The 22,410-nt window shown below is 32.3% G+C and overlaps 1 protein-coding gene and 2 long non-coding RNA genes across 3 annotated transcripts; 1 reads left to right on the top strand and 2 right to left on the bottom strand.

Moving 5' to 3' along the window:
* Positions 1-5,195: 5,195 nt before the first annotated feature.
* LOC133678133 (uncharacterized) lies at positions 5,196-5,809 on the bottom strand. The gene is made up of 3 exons (XR_009835901.1): positions 5,788-5,809; positions 5,431-5,475; positions 5,196-5,339 (listed from the first exon to the last, which is right to left on the bottom strand). It is a non-coding gene; the product is annotated as an uncharacterized LOC133678133 (long non-coding RNA).
* A 7,489-nt stretch (positions 5,810-13,298) lies between these two features.
* Positions 13,299-14,543, bottom strand: LOC133678481 (uncharacterized). Its single transcript, XR_009835974.1, has 2 exons — positions 14,241-14,543; positions 13,299-13,665 (listed from the first exon to the last, which is right to left on the bottom strand). It is a non-coding gene; the product is annotated as an uncharacterized LOC133678481 (long non-coding RNA).
* A 6,809-nt stretch (positions 14,544-21,352) lies between these two features.
* Positions 21,353-22,378, top strand: LOC133678416 (homeobox-leucine zipper protein ATHB-12-like). The gene is made up of 2 exons (XM_062100710.1): positions 21,353-21,827; positions 21,911-22,378. The coding sequence occupies exons 1-2, from the start codon at positions 21,363-21,365 to the stop codon at positions 22,244-22,246; spliced, it is 801 nt and encodes a 266-aa protein (XP_061956694.1). The 5' UTR covers positions 21,353-21,362; the 3' UTR covers positions 22,247-22,378.
* Positions 22,379-22,410: the final 32 nt, after the last annotated feature.

Genomic DNA, 22,410 nt, shown 5'->3' with positions numbered 1-22,410 from the left:
AGGTGAAAAAAATAGGGCAAATGTGAAGATTGCGAGTGCTGTGATGGATCCTAAAATAGCTGATATTCATTGTTGTGTGAATGACAGCCTCGCAGGCTTTTCCAATCAGAAAGGGATATTATTATATTAAAATAATAATAATTTCTAGGTGCATAATTACCAGGTAATTTTGATATTTTATTTTATTTTATTTAAGGGAGTGTTTGACTTTCTCATCAACATGACTAAAATAAATTCTAAGCATTTGGATTTCATGTAAAATATCAATTCTAAGAACACTATATTTCAGTTGACAGATGCTGCAAATTTTGGATAAGATTATAAATTTATTTTTTATTTTATTTTAACCAAGAGGGTGTCTGCCACCCTGACAAGCATGACGTCCATCTTCAGACAATTCTAAGTTATTTTATTAATATTTTCTAATATTATTTGGATTTGAATTTTCTAATTAATATTACGATTTTGTAGGATTAATTAATATTGGTAATTTATTGTGAGATTCGTGTGTTTTGATTGCCGAGATTATGATGAGGTATTTCCCTTAATTACTAATTAAGGTAATACATTAATTAATATCTTATTCTTTCTCCCTTTATGGGTCATATTAATATTCATATTTTTTAAGCTAATATTTAGCTAATAAATCAAACCAAATTAAATCAATATATATGGTTATAATATATTCAGATATTCACAAGCCAGTAATCTTGGAGGTAGGAGGAGAGAATAAACTGCTCATAGCAAATACACCAAGAAAAGAGGATAACGATGAGAGGTGAAACGACGTGGGACCCGTGAACGGCCATGTAGACGTCAGCAAGAAGGGAGCAACCAATAGCAAGCGTGAACTCGTCAAACCTGACATCACAAAATCTGACAAGTTAATTAATTAGTCACTAATTACTAATTACCTTGTTTTTAACGTGTGATCTTGGAACAGTTACAAAATTGCAGACAAACACGCTTAAGGCAGCCGTATCAGGGGTTGTGGATGTATTACCAATTCTACCCTTTATTTATTTATTTATTATTATTATTTCTTTAATGGATGACACCTACATGAGAGCTCCTTGGTCAAGGTCTAGCCGGATGTTGCGGCTGATTTCATTGCAATTTTTTTTGTGATGCAAAGGTGTGTGATCATATATATATATATATATATATATATATATATATATATATATATATATATGTGGGTGAGAGACCAATCATGAGTTGGAAATCTCTGTAGAGATGGCAAGAGTCAAGTTGGTTTTTTTTTTCTTTTTTCTATATCTTATTTATTATTTATTAGTTAAAAATTTAAAAATTTTATTTATTGAGTTTCGAATATCCATATCATTACCTATTATTCAATTATTATTTAATATTCATAAATAATAATACACACACATTAAATTAAAAAAATAAATACTATATATATGCGTGTGTGGGTAGCATAGAAATTCCATGACAGTTCACCTTTTCAGCATGATATATAGTGGATTCGGGAGAATGGGAAAGAAAACAAAGGGTTGCGGGTTTTGGCCCACCCATAAGTTAGGAAAGGCTAAAGAAATACATGATCATTTCAATTAGGTCCTTCTTCATTGATTTTCTGTATTTTTTTTTTTTAATTTTGCAGCTTTATTCTTCGCACCTGCTTTACACTTTTCAAATCAAAGATTTGCCCCCAAATGGACGGGGAAGATAACCTGCAACATATATAGTGGCCAATCAAAATCCATTATAAAAGGTATAGGATAATTAGGTTTTAGGTCTTTATCAAATTAAATGGATAGATAACTATAGTCTATAGATATTTATTTCACCATAAATCTTGTACGAAGACAAAACATCATGCTTTGTGTTGGTAATTCAAGATATTGACATGGAATTAATTTGATTTCCATTTAATTTCCACTATTATATATATTATGATCTGAAACAATGTTGCGTATATAATAAAAAGTATATATATTTTTCCTTGATAATATAGTGTTATTTAGTTGATTATGATTGCTTCTAAATACATGAAAAATGAGTGTTATTAGATCAAGCTTATACCTTAATCTATATCAATACTTACTCCTTGAATTCAAGCTTAAGAGTCTATTTAGTATTGCGGGAGCGATTGCTTTTCAAAATATTTTTTCGTTTAGAAATATATTAAAATAATATTTTTTTTATTTTTTAAAATTTATTTTAACATCAAAACAATGTAAAATCATAAAAAAATTAATTTGATAAAAGAAAATAAATAATTTTTTTTTAATTTTTTTAAAAAACACTTTAAAAACATAAAAGCAAACAGGGAATCAAAAGATAATAGTTTCTTATGCATATATTTAGTTGATTAGTCGTTAAATAATCTTAAATAAATTGATTGGAATATCCATATACAATTAAGTTCTCTACCTCCTGATGTTTGGCCTACCCAACCACTTTTCTGCCACGCACAGAGAAGGGGACGTGCCACTAGCAGCATTCTCCTGTGGGTCGCACCATAATCAATTCCTAGCTTCGTGGTCACACCACCGATTCACAAGCAGTAATGGGTCTAGAAATGCGATGAAAAACAACAAGGGGTCTAGAAGTTCAAATTGTTAGAAAATCTTGTAAAGCTAGAACCGGTGAATTCTAAAATACGCAAGAATTCGAGGGTCAAGCATGCAATACGCCATCAAGGGAAGAACGAGAGAACTACAAGACAAGGCGCTCCAAAAGGTGTGGATGAAAGAGTGGACTTTTTTGCTTCGTGGCAAAGAGATTGTGAAATGGAGCTTGATTTAGGGCTTTTTTCCCTTTCTTTTCCCCCAAGCAAGGAGCTTGTGTTCTTTCTTCGTTGCCTGTATTGTTCATAAATTAAGGTATTATTTAATTACTTCTCATATTTTCCTTCTTAGAGCTTCGCTAATCTGAGACGATGGTTTGCCTAAGATTTGATTAGAGACAAACTTAATATGAATGCATAAAAGGTTCACTCTTACCATTAGAATTAGAAAAAAAAAATTGATTATTTTTTTCTAGATTCTTAAACAAGCCCGTCTGTTTAATAAAATAAACTCTTGAATCTTCTTATCAGTGTTAAAAAATTTAACATGGTTTAATAGATGAATTCAGTAACCTGACGAACCGAAACATAAAATAGATCGGGTTTCAAATTAAATATTATAGAAATCGATATAGCTGAACTTGACTAGCCCGATAAATCAACCTGCTATCTAATCAAATCAATCAAAACTCAATTTTTTTTTTTGCAAAACAATATCATTTTAAATTAATTAGAATAAATATTATAGTTTTGAATTCACCTAGAAGAACTGAGGTCATCCAACCCTAGCCTTGGGACAAGTCATGGACGAGCCATCCTTGATTAAGGAGACTAAAGTTTAAATTTAAATATTCCATGTTTTTAGATTTTTCATCCCTTTCGAATGTATAAGAGGGTCGACGGGGTCAAAGCAAGAGCTATGCTGACTATAGACTCGGCCTACCAGGCCGTCTGTCTTGCATTAATTTTGGAATTTACCGCAACTATCGAAAACATCTACTCCACACATTTCCTTGTTTTCATGTGTAAACAACAACAACAAAAAAGTCAACCCAGATTTACGTTTCAGAATTTTTAATCAGAAATCCCATAAAGAAGAAAATAATTTCATCTCAGAAAGGTCAATGCTTATCAACCAATCAATTAACATGTGCATATTTTCCTGAGAGAAACTGATTGAATATTCATTAAACAATTAGCAGCTAAACTGCTGGCTGGCATGTACAAGTTCAGGCCGGGAAGGAGGCAGGTGACCCTTACCATGCCATTACCTCTTCTATGATTTGTTGAAGGAGGCAGGTGACCTTTTTTATTATATGTATATATTTGTCAAGTAACCACTAAGTATTTACATCATTTGAAGAGCTTGACTATGGAATCTCATTCTTTGAACACCATTTTTGTATAAAAATCACCAAATCACCAAAAAAACAAAAAAAAAAGTCAAATCTTAACCCAAATCCCAAAAAAAAACTGGGGAAAAAAGGTCTAGTGTTTACCGAGCTAACTTGATAAACTTATGCGCTTCAACTAACCATTTGGGTTGGGCATTTAAAGCCTTGGGATTTCTAGCATGTCCACTAATAAAAAAGGGCCAGCTAGCTAGACATCAAAGTCATGAAGAAGTTTATCCTCTAATGAAAAGGTACACTAATCCGAATTGGATTCACTATTTTCAATTTATTAGCCAAGAAACAATCATAATTTAAGCTGTCAAGACAAGAAACAAATCTCCAATGGAGGAACAAGATTTTCCTTGTCCAACTGTTGTTAGAAAACCATTATATTTCAAGGCCTATAGTCAAGAACAAGGTTTTCCGACTCTTCTTGAACTCATGAGACAATAATGCTCTCAAAGTTTTCTTTTTACCCACTGGAATATCTCGAAGTTAATTCACTACTAAAAAATTTTTTAGTAATTAGCAACAGGTTAGTCTGTTGCAAATAATACTAAAATCCGTTGCTAAAACAATTTAGCAATGGAATCAGCAACGACAAATATCGGATGCAGATTTGTCGTTGCTGATTTTTTAGCAACGGATTTATCCGTTGCTGTGAAAATTCTGTTGCTTATAATTAATCTCGAAGTTAATTCACTTCTAAAAAATATAATAATTAGCAACGGACTGGTCTGTTTCAAATAATACTAAAATCCGTTGCTAAAACAATTTAACAACAGAATCAGCAACGGCAAATATCAGATGCAGATTTGTCGTTGCTGATTTTTTAGCAACAGATTTATCCGTTGCTGTGAAAATTCTGTTGCTTACAATTAGTAACGGATAATCCGATGCTAACAACCAGTAACGGATATTCCGTTGCTAATTTTAGAAATCAGCAACGGATTATCAGTTGCTGAGTATATTATTTTTATTAAATTAATTTTTATTTATTTATCAAAATGACTTTTAATTTGTTTAATTAATTATTTATGGATATTTTAAAAGTTGCAGAATATATATAACCAACATAAATTAATATTAAAAATAATTGTATAACTAATAAAAAATGAAATAAAAATAATATTCATATTATAAAAATTTAGTCAAACTTGCATTAATACAATTAAGTCGAAATACAATTAAAAAAATAACAAAAAATACAATCATGATGCTGGTGAAGACGAACCATGTGGATCGACCAATATTTGCTGCACTACACTGTTTGTTGCGCTAAGTGTTCTCATACGAAATGCAGGTTTCAACCAACTCGTTCTATTACTTGTTTCTTCTTCTGTATGGATACCTTTAGAAATCCCGAGGCCGCTAGCAAGCTCAGCCACTCCTGAAATCCCGTTACTTCTCTGGAAATGTTTCGTTGAAAAAGTTAGATGTCAAGAAATTATATAAATAAATAAAAAGGATGTAAACTGCAAATTGAAATTCAAGCTGAACCTGCTGGCTTGAGGGTGATGCAGCATTACGAGGGGGCCTTTGAACCTGGGAAAGGGAAAAATCAAGGAAAGAAAATTGAGGTAATTATATTCTTAAAAGTGCTGGGAAGAGTTCCTGACAGAGAAGTTATCTTATGTTGTAAAAAACAAAACTAAAAAGGGAACATCAATCAAGCTATTAGCATGGAATAAAAGTCATAAAGAAATTCTTTAAACTTGTAAGATGGCTATATTAGATTATTCATGGACTGGAAAACAGGGTAAGTCGCAATATATGAAAAATTGTCGACAATCTCTCATTGATGCTTGCAGAAATTTATTTTGGCCACAGGCAACAAATTTTCAAAAGTAAACAAACCTCTTGAGATCCAATCGAAGCAGAAGTTGATGGTTCACTTGATGGAGCAGGCAATGCCCTAGCCTGGTAAATAACAACACAAAAACTAGTGAAAACTTTAGGCACCAGAAACCATATTTGGAACATATGCAAGCACTTAAGCAAAGCTATTTTAAGCATGTGGCCTCTGGTTTGGGATAACAGAATGCTTCAGCCTGGGCATGTCCAGTAAAAGTAATTAAATTCCAATCTTAAATAGATCTCCCCACTAACCAAGACGGTAAAATAGACAATATCTAGTTTAGAAATATAGATATGGTGTCTCCAATAACAAAAACAACTACTTTGTTTACAATGTTTTATCAGACACGTGCCCTCATGCAGAAGAAAAATATTACCTTTGATGAGAATGTTAGCTGTGAACTGGATGCTGAAGTCTGCAGAATTTGTGGACCATGGTGAACGGTAAAGTTCAATAACAGAGTATTGAAAAGGCCAAAAGGAAACAAAAAGATGATGACATGCCTGGATATTCTCTTCAAGTAAGTTGTTTTCCAAATTGGAGGCATAGTCACACAACCTCTTTACTCCTTGGGTCGTCCAATCCTAAACATATATCAAAATTAATAACAGTTACCACAGGTGCAATTAATAATATTTTCTGTTAGCACTGCATGTGATGTTGGTATAAAATCAAAATTTATAACAGTAACAACAAGTAGAATAAACAACTGATAGCACTGTGTATGATGTTGATATGATAATTACCACATGTAGCGCAACAAACAGTGTAGTGCATGCTCAATCAAATATTTACAGCAAGAAAAAAAGAAAAACTTCGACTGCTACAGAAGCAGAGCATCACAGGTTAACCAGTTGCTAGACTATTTAGATTTCAACAGCATCCATATACTCCTGTAACACTTAAAATTTATAGAAGTAGAGCACCACAAGTTAAAAAATTGAACCAAAACGATAGCAAGTTATAACATCATGAAACACCTCTCTGAAAGTGAAGAAATTGAACTGACGCATAATTTCCATCAATCACTCTCTTCCAAACACATGAATTGCTAACATTTTTTCAATTGCCTAAAATCACTCAATTTGTGAACCGTAACCCTAAAAATTAAATTGGGGGTTTTTATAAATTTTCAATTAAACATGCATAATTAGGTTATAGATCATGGTAAAAACATTTCATAACCCTTATATTATCGAATTAATAGCATAAAACCATTATTCAAAGTAATGTTCTTGAGTTATAGGTGAACGAGATGAATCTATAAGACAGAATAACACCTGAGATTGGAAAATTTAGATTAAAACGTTTCAGGGTAAGTTAGATTTCAATAGAGAGAAATATAAATCCTAAATTAATTACCTGAATTAATGAAGAAAATATTGCAAAACCCACCCCGTTTACAGAGAGAAGGGGTAAATCAGGATGTTCGTTGGTGATTATGCTGGGTCTGGTTCGATGTTGCCATGGGTCTGTGATTTTGGTGGTTTACAGATAAAGATTGAAACTGTTAAGATGAAGGAGAAGAAGATGAAGAAAAAAAATCAGTGATGTTGAAGACGAATGAGAAAAAGATAAAAAATTTCGGACAAAGAAAAATCAAATCGATGAAGAGAGGGTGATTTTTCTACAGCTAAATGTGTTATTAGGGACGAAGAAGATGGGAAGGTAATTAATTTTCAGCTGCTGGTTTTGTTGTTCTTTTACGTTTCTAAAGGTGTGGGGTGGGGGGGAGTCCTGCAGGTGTAAAAACATTAGACGGTTGAGATTTTCTCTTATTAAAAGTAATCAACGGTTTCTATCATTTTGGTTTTATATTAAAATTTAAATAATTATTTTTTCAATTAGCAACGAATTAACCGTTGCAAACTTTACGTTGTCTTTAGCAACGAATTTTCCATTGCTAAATTCTGTTGCTAATATTAAAAAAATAATTTATGTTTAATCCGTTGTAAATCTGTTACTGAATTTAGCAACGAATAATTCCATTGCTAAATTCAGATGCTAATACCCCTGTTTTTAGTAGTGATTAACACAAATGCTCATCTTGCATCCAGTAAATTAGTTGCAAATTAAGTTGATTTTGCAACTTAAATGTCTCCAATTGCAACTGGATTTGTTGTTGCTAATTCAATTTTTTTCTTCGGTGAGATAAGTTTCCAAACCATCAAAGTCGTATACCTTAGACATGGTATACTTGTATATACAAAATCTGCTCTGTATTTACATGATAAAGGCAACAACAAGATCACTATATAACACATGGATGTCAGAGTCAGGAACATATTATCAAGAAGAAAAACTAATCAGATTGAGGCATTGCACAACCTGTGAGAAAATGGTCTGCTTTGCAAATCTAATTAGGGGTTTGAACAATATACCAAACAACAGAAAGGACCTAATCTTGATTGGCATAACTTGGTCCCGTGCCATGTTGCGCATTGGCATGCATATTTTGGTCGACTTGAAAGCCCTTCATGCACCAACAGAGTGACTACTTTGGTCCCGATCAATATCAACTTTGTATTATTACACTCAGATACCTCTGGCCAACTTCCTGCTTCTGTGGAAACAGGGAAGTGGTTCCTCCGGCAGCCAACGAATCAATGATAGGTCTAATTATCATTATGCCCTCTCCGACGGTGGCAATAACTAATGTTGTGAAAAAAACAAGGAAAGAAAATGCGCCATATATGGTTTCCTCAGGTCTCCAAAAAGCTGACAATACAAGAAGCAAGATCTCTAATGGCAACATTACCATCACCACAAAAGCTAGGCTATATATTCTAGCTCTTAACCTTTTGTTGATTACGAGGGTGACCACTTTGAAACATGACAAGAAGAAGAACAAAGTGTACCAAACCCCAAAAGCACCAAATATGATGCAATTTATTAAAGGGTACGTGCACATCACAATTTCCACCCCAAAATTATTCTTGAAAACAACTGAACTTCGATGAAAAATAGATGGCATCTTTACCATCGAGGTGAACACAAACACAAATTGTATGGTGAGGATGGGAATACATGCAGACCAAAGAAAGGCATGAACCCAAGTACCTCGTGGGGTTTTTCTCTTGATGGATATGTTCATAAGAAATAGGAGGATCACCAAGAAACCAGGTTCTAATAACCCTAATGAGAGAACAACATGGACTTTGCAAAGACTTTCTTGTTGTGATAGTGTTAAAGAAGGAAAAAAAGGGTAGAGATGTTGTTTATGAAATAAGGGTAAGCGAAAAAGCTCGTTAAGACCCCAAAGTGTGATGATAAAGACAAGGAGGAATCGGACAGACCAAAGGGAGTTGAAGCTTTGTAAATGATGGGAATTTTGTGATTTGAATAGGAGATGAAATACAAAGCAAAGAGAGAAGAGAGAAAGGAGGAAGAGGGCAATGATGGAGTAGAGAATTGCCAAGTCGAAGGTGGTGTTATAGGATGGATCATAAATAGAAGAAATGTTCAACATGACACAACCTAACAATTATTGAATTGCTATAATAGATGGTGTTGGTGATGATATTGATAATGGTAATAATTGATTACATTGTTAGGTAAAGGTGGTGATGGTTTAAGAGAAATTTGGATTGGAAAATGCATAGAAATTAAAGATTTGAAGAAGAACAAGTGTTACATATTGTGGTCGGAAGGGAAAAGGGGAGGTTAAAGAATAAATGGTAGTTTTCTCTCCTCCAATTCCCAACCTGTTGAAACCAGGCTGGTGGATAGCTACAAAGATTAATAAGAGAAACAACAATGGAGAGAGGAAAACAAGATGGCAAATTTCAGGTTTGTATGGTTATGGTGTATGAGTGTATAGGCCACAAATTTTGTTAATTTTTAGGCATGGATGATGATTTTTATGTGATTTCTTGGAATATTTCTATCAATAGAAGCTTACTATTCTTATGTGACATATATAGATTATATATAGTATCTTGAATGAAAAAATAAAATAAAAATACAGCTATATTTAGATCCTATATCGTTGTTTTTTAATTACTTAAAATTATAGTGCAAATTTTGAGACAAATGCTCACCTAGATTATTTAGGTGACAAGGTGGATGCTTGCGTTGGCACAATGCATGAAAGTTGCTGCCTATATATAGTTCATGATGTTGTGTTAAGCACCAGCTAATCGACGACCATGGATAACAGCCCGACCTTCTTCTTCTTCAAAACCATACAGACAAAAATGGGAGCTCAAGGATACTTGAAAATGCAAGATATATATTATAAACATAATTAGATATGCTACCAAGTAAAATTTATCTGTAAATTTATTTATCTTTGATTTTATATTTGTTTACATTTTAAAATTAATTTATATGTCAATCAAGATTAAATGTACTTTATCTGATTGATTGTAAGAGCAACATCCTTTTACCATCTTATAAATTAAGGAAGGGTTGCTATGTTGATGTACTAACGTGCGGTTAATAAAACTGCTTAAAACTTGAGAAAAAAATTTAATTTCTAATATGAGAATATCTTTCATTATTAAATAAAAAAGGCTTTATTAGTATATATTATATGATTCGTGAAACTTTTTGAATGAAATAGAGACATGAATATATCGATTCAAAACATAATCTAGATTATATTTTAAATTAAAATAGATAAGAATTAATTAACTAAATCAAACCTGATCAATTCAGCATTAATCAATCAATCTATTTTTTTTAATTTTTTTAAATAATGTGATTTTATTGTTTTTTTTAAATCTTCAAATAATGTGGTTTTAATTTTTTCTTAAAAAATCTTGAAACAAAAGTTTTTAAGATTCATCCGAGGTATTCATAAGTTAAGTCCTAAGCTGGATCATAAACTAAGATGAGTTTGGTAACTTTGATTTTTTCTAAAGAAATTTAAAATGTTAAATCACAGATGGTGAATTTTAAAATTAAAAAAAATACTAACAAATGTCTTAACAAACGAACGTGAAATATAACAATGTTGTTGAAACTACGTCCTCATCTACGGACCCAATCACTAGTTAGGCTCATGGTTCAAGGGATTAACTCTATCCCGATGCTCTAAGTAACTCAACTGCTTTGTGATAAAACAAGTTTAAGGAAATGTTAATTTCATCTTAATTAGTTAGGTTTTGGATTTGTTTTTTTAATATTATACGTTTAAGCTTTTGCAGAGTCAATAAAAACTTATATAATCGTTAACTTTAGAGAATATAGAATTAGTCGAGGTATATGCAAGCTAGTTCGGACACCCACTTTAATAATAATAAAAAAATGTAAGGAAATGTTACATGCACCCTATAGTTTCAGTCAAAGCTAGATCCAATTTTCACTGTTAAAGGGACACCATGTGCTTGTGTTAAATGTGGGCATGTCTTTAATTTCAACACATGTCATTTGATTCAATATAGCTGTAATGGATCATTTGACGATTGATTCAATACTTAATTACTGGGTTGAAAACTTTTAGAGTAAAGATCTTAAGCAACCTCATCGGTTGAGAATCAAGATCTAGCCAAAGAGGAACTGCAAATGGGTCAAGGCAGAGGCACAGTACCATGTCTAAATGCCACAGAAGAACCCTAATGTTGATTTGCTATCATTTTACGAGTAAGATAAAACAAAGTAGTAATTAAGCTTACAGACATTGCTTTTGTTTGTACTGATCTTTTACAGTTTACAAGGCTAAAAAGCAGAAAAGTTGTTCAAGGTAAGATGACATTTCATCAGCTAACCTGGCGGTATGCATAAAACCTACACTTCTAGTCATCACTGTCTGTTGGACCTATAAAAGTGAAAGCCCTTCTCTTTTTACCTTTGTCTTCCTGCACTGCACACCTGCTCCCCACTACTGATAGTTAATGCAAATAATTTTGCAAGTGCTTTACACAATTCTTGAAATATGAAGTTATTCTACCAACCCCTCTGTGGTCCAGACAGATGCACAGTACTCGTCCAGGAGAGAGTGCATATCCTAGATTTTGAAACATTTCTCGTGTGTGTGTGTGTGTATATATATATAGCCTTGATAAGACCTCGATATCTTGAATATAATTAACAATATTGAGGCAATGGGATATTGGTGTAATTTGATAGAGGTTTTAGAATTGAACTTAATCCTCCCACTTCCAAGCTACAAATAATCTTCCTCAAATTAATGGATAGGTTAATTATTTACCAAGTTTGGAACTCTCAAGTTGAAAATCATAGATTTAATAGCCTCTCTTCGTATAGATTCCTTAATTTTTCTTGACAAAAAACTCTCGGTGCATGATCTTTTGTCTACCAAGAATCCAATGCTTGTATATGGATAGTTATTTCTAAAAAGTGAATTTATATCTTTTCAACATAGAAAGAACAATGAAAGATGTCTTCTCTATTTTTTCTGTTTCTGCCTCAAGAGTATTATATCCAAATGTTACCTAACTAAGAAAAAAATAATTAGAAACATGGACCCAATGAAACAGATAAAAAAAAAATGCTAACCAAATGCTATGAAAAAACTAAGAAACATGGTAATCAGATAATAGAAAATAATTCAAATATACCACCACCAGTCCACAGAGTCGTAGACAAGGTGATTCTTTAAACATAGGAATCACTGATAACTAATGAGTTCTAGCTAATAAAAGACAAGGCTTTGAAGTTTGGAACTGGAATATTTTGTCATGGGGCTTTTACCAATTACAGGACCATGACAGTTGCCTTTAGTGTACCATAGCTTCTGAATTTTAGCCGGTGTTCATTACGTATGGTTTGTATTTAGGAGAGATTGTGCTGACAAAAGTGAAAAACCCAGCAGAGTAAAAGATTTTGATGCTTACAAAGGCCATATCCAGCATCATCACAGTACTTATGAATGCATCATCATTCTCATGATCAAGTAGTGAAATCATGCACTACTGCAATAAAAGAGCGAGTTAAAGTGTTGCATGGCATGCCATGTATTTCAATGATTACCTTTCCTTTCTCATGCAAATTGGAAACCCTGTAACAATTTTCTCTAAATTTTTACCCTAACGAAGTTGCATGGAAGAAATCAGTAACTCCAGTTGTAACTTGTAATCAAAGATGTCAAAATCTTCCACAATGATGTGTTTCACCAATATTCTAGAGTTAGATCCCATGGTAGTTCCAGATTTGTCTATTTCACAAGAAACAAAGCACAATTAAAGAAGAAGAAGCTTCAAAGCTTCTTCAAGCCTGTATGTAAGGATTTAAAAGGTGTTCATTGCCATTTCTAGCTCAAGTCCTGTGTTTGTCCAAAGGATAAAATCAGCTTCTTAATATGGTGATTGAATTCTTGCATGAAGATTTGATAGACTGAAACCAGCTTGAACAAATTAAGTCAAGATTTTAGCCACACACACACACACACACACACACACACACACACACACACACACACACACACACACATATATATATATATATATATATGATTTGGAAAGGGAATACATTGTATGGAAGATTATTAAGTAAATTAGTTGCGTCAACAAGAAGAAAGGATTTGAAAAGATTTAAAGGTTTCAAGTTAAGAGATAGAAGTAGAAAGATACCTCTCTTTTAGTAAAGAAAGTGATCATGGGAATCAAATACTAGAGAACATATCCACTGCTCTATATATACTTGGCTTCAAATCTTTAGTGCAGCTGCTTGTCTTCCACTAAAATGTAAATGGATATATTCTCTAATGAGTTTAATTAATATACAATGAACTGGAAGTAAAACATTGGCAAAGGTAAAGAAAGCAGAGAAATATCTACATAACTCTGCAGATCCAACCACCCCCATTAAGCAATAACATATAGAAAAAGCCTCGGTCTTCAAAAGGGTTTTGTTCTTTCAAGTTCTGCAGGCTAAATTTTGACAACTCTTTTATCATTTCTTTTTGCACCTCTCTGCAAGAGTGAAGAAAGTTGATCATCACATGCCTAGCATTACACTATACCTAATTAAAAAAAGGGAAGGCTGAAAAGATGACATGAAAAGAATAACATATTGGTATATGTGGAGAGAGGAAGGAGATAGAGAGAGTCCAACCCTAGCTACTGCTCAAGAAGAGAGTTGCAGACACATATCTCCAGTTCCTTTGAAAAAATATCGAACATGTAAAAAATCCATCCATCCATCCAATGATGAAAAACACTAAAAAGGTTATCAATTGGAAAGGAGAGAGGAGTACTGACAAAATCTCATAGCCCCATGATAACCTAAGTTGAAAACTTAAGTACTAATTGAATAGTACTTTAGATCATACATACTCACAGCAGGAAGCAATGATTAAGATTTAAGTGTCTACCCATCGGATCACAAGACAGTCAAAATGTCTCATCATTACTCCAATCTGCTAGTAATTAGTCAACAACCTTGATCTATGTGAAATTTAACTATAACATGGAATTCATCAACCAAAGAAAAAAAGCTGATAAAAAGCAAAGGGAAACCGTATAAAAAAAGAAAAAAAAATCGTCACCTCCATATCTCGAAGTTGATCCAAAATGATCTGATCATGCATATTTGGAAGCAGTAATTGAGGGGAATGAAGCCTGGTCCGAGGACATGATATTTTAAATTCCAAGACATGGGGTGGCCAGGCCTTGAACCAAACAACATTCCCCTCAAAAGACAAGCTTCCTTAAGCAGCTAGCTACCATCTTGTAATTTCTTGGCAAGCTTCTCTCTTTTCTTGATCATGAAGGAGTGCTCAATGCAGCCAGCTATGTGGTGTTATAAGGGGATGGAACAGAAGGAAGCGAATAAGGGTTTTGTGCTAAATACCATGGACAAAACAACAAACATGATGATGATAAGGATAATCATTTAGTTTTATTGGAAAGAAAAAGGGGCCCCAAATGAGAGAGAAGGAAGAGAATATGGGGTCTGGCCGTCCATGAGTCGTGGTCATTTCTCTCCTTTGTCTGTACCTCGTGAATAATTACAACAACACAATAAGAATATATTTGCCAACAGTAGTTTCCTCTCAACTTCTACCCTTGGATTCGGCCATCATGACTGATCAAACACACATGTATTCTTTAAGGAAATAAAAAGGGTACATTAAAATAAAAGTATAAGAATGTTCAAGTCTGCCTGTGAAGTCATGTTTTGTACCATGATTCAGATTCCAAGCAGCGACAGGTCTTACAACAGGAACTCTTTTCTGCAGAGTTTAATTTGAATCCAAAAAGATGATGACAGCAGAAAGAAATGAAATAACTCAATACCAAATTTCTCTTTCTATGCTATAATCTGGGGCTTGGGACTTGCTTTGTTCAAGTTTGACAGAAGGCAAAGTGGAAGCTCTCGAGGCTTGACCATATGAAACTTACCCTTTCAAAATTTCTAATCCCAATAGCATATTTGGGCCGCCTCGATGATTGCTTCAGCTAGAAGCCTGTATTTTATAACTTTGATCTCCAGACAGATTTTGGCCCAGCCCATCCACCAGTTTCGGGAATTCCTAGTATTCTTTTCTTATTTAATTTTTCACCTTAATAAATATTTTTATTCTACCCCTATGGAATATTATATAAATTATAAATATTATTAATTTAATTTTATTGGAAAATCGTGAAAATTCACCGTAATATTTAATATATTATTCGTTGTTAATTTTGTTTTTAACTTGCTTAAAAATTTTATGTGTCAATTCAAAAAACACATTAAATTATATAAATATTCCCATTTCCTAAAAAACATCATATAGTATTTTAATTGTTGCTTCTTATTTTTCCACTTATATTAGTTAAAAAATCAATTCCTTTTCATGATTGAAAGAATTCACGTTTTTAATTAACTTATTTTATTTTCTTAAGAAAATATTAATTAAAATTATGTTGTTAAAATAATTTTAATTTAAAAAAAACAATAATTGATTTCCTAATAATTGAACAATATTAGTTCTAATAAGACACAATAATTTATAATCAAATAGTTTATTATATATATATATATATATATATATATATATATATATATATATATATATATATATAAGTAGTTAGTTTGATAATGTTTTTCAAACTCAAAGCACAATGGTCAGAACGAAGGCCAAACTACAAATTCTATACCACCTAATCAATCTATGCGATTTAGCAGCAGTCTTCGAATTTTTAGTAATTGTGTTCTGTTATGTTTAGCCAGGCACTTGAAATTTATATCTGTGAATTAATCAAAAACATTCTTTTACCCTTAAATCTCTATAAATTAATACTCTTGAAATTAATTAATTAATTAATTAATTAATCAATATATTATTTAAACTTTAAATTTAAATCGGGATTGAATAAAAATATTATTTAATTGAGATTATTAATTTATTAAAACTATATTATAGTTAGATGCTATTTATTTTCCTAAAGTTAAGATTTTTTTTAATTATCAACAACTATTTAATCACTTAATCAGTACTTCATATGATACTTTTCTAGTTGTAAAATCATCAATAATGTTAAATTGCTTTTAAAAAAACAAACGCTACCTCGTGAAGTTAGCAAGAAGCCACATTAAATTTATATTTATTATTGTGGTAGTTTTTATAATTATAATTTTAAAAAATAATAAATTATATATTTTTCATAATCATTGTTTGATTTTTTTTTATAAGATTCATGCAAAATTATGATGAATGTTGATTAAGCTTGTACTTTCAAAACTGTGGTAAAGAGAACTAACCCGGTTTCAATCACACACATCATATTACTAAACCCACCCTGAATCCCTCTTCTACCCAAACTCGCATTAAGATTAAGTGCACGCATCTTCTTCCTTGCAAATAAAGCACATTTAGAGCTAGCAATATATATACGTGTTCTTCCTCATCCCAAATAAAAACCCTAGCCAAATGCAAGTATGGATTCTTTGACAGTAATAAAGAAGAAAGAGTTTTGCTTTTGATGAGTGGTCAAGCAAACAACACTTTGTGTAAATGGAAACATATGAGTAATCATGGCCGTTCAAAGACAAAAAGACTGTCGTTTTCAGAGACAGAGTTTGATGTAGAATTGATGATCCTTCACTTCACACGTAGTCTTCGAAGATAAGGGAGCTTTTTCAAGTTTCCTAGACTTGGACAGTCAATTTTTTGTCCCAGCACCTAAAACAGTGGCCATGCTTCTGATGCAGCTGGCTAGCCTTTTTGATCTTTGATGCCATCATAATTCTGTATGAAATATTCTTGTTCATATATGCTGTAAATGATGCAAACAACTAGAAATATATAGTTAATTAAGGTGTTGTGATTGGCACTGATAATTATAATATTTTAAGTTTTACTTTTCACTATTTCAATAGCGGTGTGTGAAAAGAAGTTCTTGGGGATTTCATGGGTTAGTCCTTCCCACTCTTTAAATCTTCATATCCTAGTTAGTTTTGAAAGGATTTCAACATGGGATCTTAATTTGGATAAGATTTCAAATTTAATCACAAGGATAAATGTATAGAAGTGGGAATTACTTATAATCCTAGAAGACATGAGTGTGTTAGCTTTTTTCTCTTTTTGGGGCTGCTATCCTCACCATTATTAGAAAAAAAAAATGCTTCAACAAACTTTTTGTGGTTTTAAAATATATATTTTAAAAATTAAAAATTATTGTTTTTTTTAAATAACTAAGATTTGTTTATAGTGGGATCAATATAATATAAAATTATAATATATATTGATTAACCAAATACTTTTAAATTTATGGTTAGAGCAAAACATAATTTTTATCTGGGATCCTAAACATAGTTTTAAAACTCATCTAATTCAAAATCAATACTAAACTAGTTTTTTAAAAAATAAAAAATAAATAAAAATTCATAAAACTCAATTAAAATATTAGAATCAATTCAAGATGATCTAATAACTCAATCAAAACCTAATTACACAAATTTTGGATCGAGTTTAAATATTATGATGGGAAGCTCCGATAACAAGTCAAACTGCTGGGTAGAAGGACGACACATGATTATGGAATGCATAGAAATCCACAAATTGTAAACTTTGGCAAGTGAAAATGAACCCGTTCTGGGAAAAAAATGCAGTGGCCTCTTAATTAGTTTCCATTTTGAAGAAGTGAGATCATCTGAGGGGAAAGTGCAAACCCTACAAAATTGACATTTGTAAGGATCCATCTTGGCTTGCAAGATTGGTCAAATCCGAAAGGCATCCTGAGAAACATGACCCCTGCCTGGCTATGCATGACACTTCACCAACTACAACACGGAGATGGCATCCTGTGGCTCATGGAGCAAATGCTGTCCTAGCTAGTAAATCACAGAGACTGACATATCATGAATCAGTTGCGTGGATAAAATATTATGCTTTTAGTGGCCTACCGCAGTTTTGAAACGCGGTTGGCCACATATATAGACAAACACACACTAGAGCTATGCATAGTATTGCATACATCATCTTCTAACGCCGAAACCCCAGTCGAAAACGAGATGCCTCTCTAAAAATATTTTGGTATGATTGGCTATTCCTGTGAAACTTGTTCATAATTAACTTGTAGGCAAACTTCCTTTGACATCTCGAGGAAACATTTTATTATGAGCAAACCATTGATGATAGTGCTAGATAATCTTGTTTTAAACCTCTTATTATGCACATATTAGCTCAATTTATAAGACCGATGGACTGCAATAAAAAGAATTTACTTCCAAACAAGACCTTAAATATGAAGGACATTTACCCCAAAAGCAAGAAATATCCCGTGATTAATAAATACATAGTAAATAAATTATAATTAGTAGTATATATATGTTCCACACATATGAATCATAAAGAAACAATGTATCTAGCTATTTTTGTGCCACCAGCACCTTTTAATCACCCATATTCAAGTAATAAAAATTGTCGTAAAAGGATATCTTGCGGTCACCAAATTCTAATTACTCATTTACAATAATTAGAATGTGGAAAACTATTTCTTTTTTTTTTCTTCCTTAGTATGTCTCGACCTTAATTCTAATTTCTCATTTACATGTGATCAGAAATATCTTAGAAGGATACTGCAGCTAACTAATTAGAATATTTGTAACCAAGATAAAACTTTTAAAAAAGAATAATAGAACCTTGGATGCTAATAAAAAATTTGTATTCAAAAATATATTAATGAGGTAAGTTTTTTTTTTAAAAGGACCAAATAGGACATAAAATTATTCTACATATAACATTAAACATTGAATACATATAAAAGGATTAATTGGTATTATAAAAACTTTAATTATTGTCCTATCAAATTTGATGCACTCTTATCATGAACACTATCCATCCATAAATGCCTGCTCCCTCCATATATTTGTGAACGTGGAACCACATCATTGAAAATATAATGAGAAACAATATTTAGATAATAGTCAAACTCAATAAATGCCACATCCTATTTAAACTTTCTTCTTATATTATTACGTAGAGCCATTGACGCTACATCAATTTAAACTTGTGTCTTATATGAAAATATTGACCTGTTCAGCAAAATTCTTTAGATTTTTTTTCAAACACTAAAAGTTTGCTCTATCACACGTTGTATTGAAGAATGAACCTAATTGAGTAGCTCCTTTCAACTTTATGGATGCCCTCTATAATGAAATTCTTGAAGATGATATCTTGTACCTCTATAGAGGCCTAGAAACCAATACTCATTCGGATAACTAGAGTCAACAATGTAATTCTTCCTGCATAAATAATGTTTTCTATAAGTTATTCCCAATCACACAACACAAGATAATTTTAATGAAATTTATTACCATTTACACTATTAAACCTTAAGTACTTGTTGATGGCTTTGAAAATTTGATATTAGGATTATAAATGGCTTCAAGAAAAATTCTTGTATTATATGCGCTATCTTCCCATCCTATCCAAACAAATATAAATTGTATACCAAAACTACATGCTATCATTACATTCTACGCTGGCACACATTTTCTAGCAATAAATGTTATTTGATTTTCTCGTGATACACAAGTATGAACATGTGTTCCAATGTTAATTAGATCTATGGTTCCTAAAACAAAACAAAACACATAAATTTAGAAAAGAAGAAGAAAAAGGGAATGATTTAGGATATTATTGGAAATTTTAATTACATGAAGTTTTTGAAATGTGCAATTAAAAAAAAAAGATTACCTTGCGAATGGAGTCAATTATATAGCATGTTGTCAATAATTTCTGAGTTATGAAGTATGAAAACCCAAGAAAAATAGAAGAGGGAGCCAAATCTAGTGTATGATTTTGAGTTTAGGAAGGGGATTTGGGCTGGGAATGAGTAATTTATTAGGTGTTTGAATGATTTGTTGATAGAAAAAATAAATATAAGATCTAACAATTGAAAACAGAATTGATAAGAAAAGGAAAGTTTAGAAGGTGAAGAGGCTGAAAGGTAAGAGCAATAGAGAGAAAGGCACACTGAAGGAAAGGGTAAGAAGAAGGATGAGAGAGGAGACAAGTGAAGCAATAACAAGGTTATTTTGGACAATAGAAAATTCAACTGTCTTATGGAGTGTCGGTGTAAATTGTGCAACTGTGATCAGTATTCAACAAAAGCAAGTCACACTTGCTTTTGTTGAACTTGTGGTTGGAATACATACATTATAAGTCCCATGAGTTTAAAAGTGTGGTTAACATACTAACCAAATAATATAATTTTGTGGTTTAAAATGAACTAGAAGCCACCACAAAAATAAATAAGGTATTAATTAGTTCAATTAAGACCATAAACTTAAATTAAAATCAAAATATTGAAAATAATATTTGAAATGGTTTGGATGTATAATCTTATTTGTGTTTTTTTCAAACATAAAGTCATGTGAAAGCTTAATATCATAGTTATAAAATAACTTGGTCCGGGGATCAACCCGAGGCAAGGCTCGAGTTTCAAATTGAGAGGGTCAATTCAAATTTGATAATTTTTTGAAAACAACATTAAAATGATGTTGTTTAAAAAAAAATTAAATAGCCAATATGGAGTTTTATCCTAGGTTGATCAGGTTGCAGGTCAACACAATTTTTTAATTGGGTTAATTTCTTACCTTATTTTTTCTTTTGAAATGAATATTTGAAACATTCGGCCATCCATTACACATTTTTTTATTATTAATATTCAAAATTATGATCCAATTCAAGATATTTTGCTTAACAGTATTAAATAATTTGATACAATATTTTCAAGAATCAAGATATTGTGCTATCCCATCTCTAAAGAGATATATTATATATAAAAGTGAAAGCAAATTAAAGAAAGTGGCCAATTGAAGAAGGAAGGATGCAATGAACTAGCAATTAAGGTAATTAATGTACACTAGAAATAGTAGGTTTCCTCTTTTTGATTAAGAAGTCATCAAGTAAACAACAAATGTCTGTCTGAACACGTGGCAGCCCTACAACACTTTCCATTTCTATTCCTGCTAACTACAAAAAAAAAAAAAAAAAAAAAGGCAGGCATCCAAAACCTGCAATAGGAGGGAAAGAAACAGAAAACGATGTGCATGCATATCCATAAGGCAGAAGAGGGTGAAAGGCATACGATATCTAACCTCATTGGTTAGATATCCTGCACACAACAACACTATATACTTTCTTCTTATGCATACAAGTCATATAAATCTCCTCATGGACATATTCATTCTAACTTATTGCAACATGAGCTATCAAATACTGATAGAGGGAGTTGTGGAATTTGACCAGGCAGTAGCAGGAGATCATGCAGAAGCGGCTGAAAGTTTTGCCTGTGTTGATGATGATGAACATCAGCAGCAGCTAGAACAAATTTCAAGGAGGAAGAAGAAGAAGAAGAAGGGAAGCAAGATGAATACTAGGAGGTTTAGTGATGAACAGGTTAGGTCACTAGAGTCGATGTTTGAGTCAGAGACAAAGCTGGAGCCAAGAAAGAAGATGCAACTAGCAAGAGAACTCGGGCTGCAGCCTCGTCAGGTTGCTATATGGTTTCAGAACAGAAGAGCTAGGTGGAAGACAAAACAGATGGAGCAAAAGTACAAAACCTTGAAAGCTAGTTATGACAACTTAGCCTCAAGTTATGAGTCCTTGAAGAATGAAAGAGAGTCCTTACTTTTACAGGTACAGACCATTTTTTTTACTTCAGGATTTTTTTTTTCTCATATTCTCAATCACCATTTTACCTCTTTCTTTTCCTTCAACAGTTGCAGACGGTAAGTAATCAGCTTGGCAACCCTTGTAAGGGGTTGGAAACATGTGACAGAGGCATTGATGCAGTTCTTCATGATGGAATCACAAACCTTGAGGTTGAAGCGCAGCAAGGACAAGACAACAGTACTATAATGGCCAACGTATGTGATGATATGAGCATGGGAAATGGACATTCTGGTGATCAAGGACAAGGATTTCTCTATACGGGTTCCCCAGAATACAGTGATGGGACATTAGCATCAGCCTATGAGAAATGCTACAGCACTGATTCAGGGGCCCCGTTTGATCTATCATGGAACAATTCGTATTGTTTTAGTTTCAGGAGTTGATAAAAATATATTTAAATAATTTCAAGACAATTAAAATTATTGGATATCTGTTTGGTGAATAGTTTCTTAGCCGCAGCACAAGTTGCCATATTGCACATTAATGTCAATCAAGCACGTATCCGTTTGTTTCAACTCTTGCAATGATTTATGCCATTCAATTAAAG

The sequence above is a fragment of the Populus nigra genome, chromosome 18 (genome assembly GCF_951802175.1).
Source record: "Populus nigra chromosome 18, ddPopNigr1.1, whole genome shotgun sequence".
Taxonomy (NCBI): domain Eukaryota; kingdom Viridiplantae; phylum Streptophyta; class Magnoliopsida; order Malpighiales; family Salicaceae; genus Populus; species Populus nigra.
The sequence above is the reverse complement of the archived record's forward strand: the minus strand, read 5'-3'. Positions and strand labels throughout refer to the sequence as shown.

What these genes read in the sequence shown, in the direction of transcription:
- LOC133678416 (XM_062100710.1), top strand. Translation starts at nt 21,363, where the DNA reads ATGGACATATTCATTCTAACTTATTGCAACATGAGCTATCAAATACTG. An exon ending in GAGAGTCCTTACTTTTACAG is followed by an intron (nt 21,828 to 21,910) that starts GTACAGACCATT and finishes TTCCTTCAACAG; the next exon opens with TTGCAGACGGTAAGTAATCA.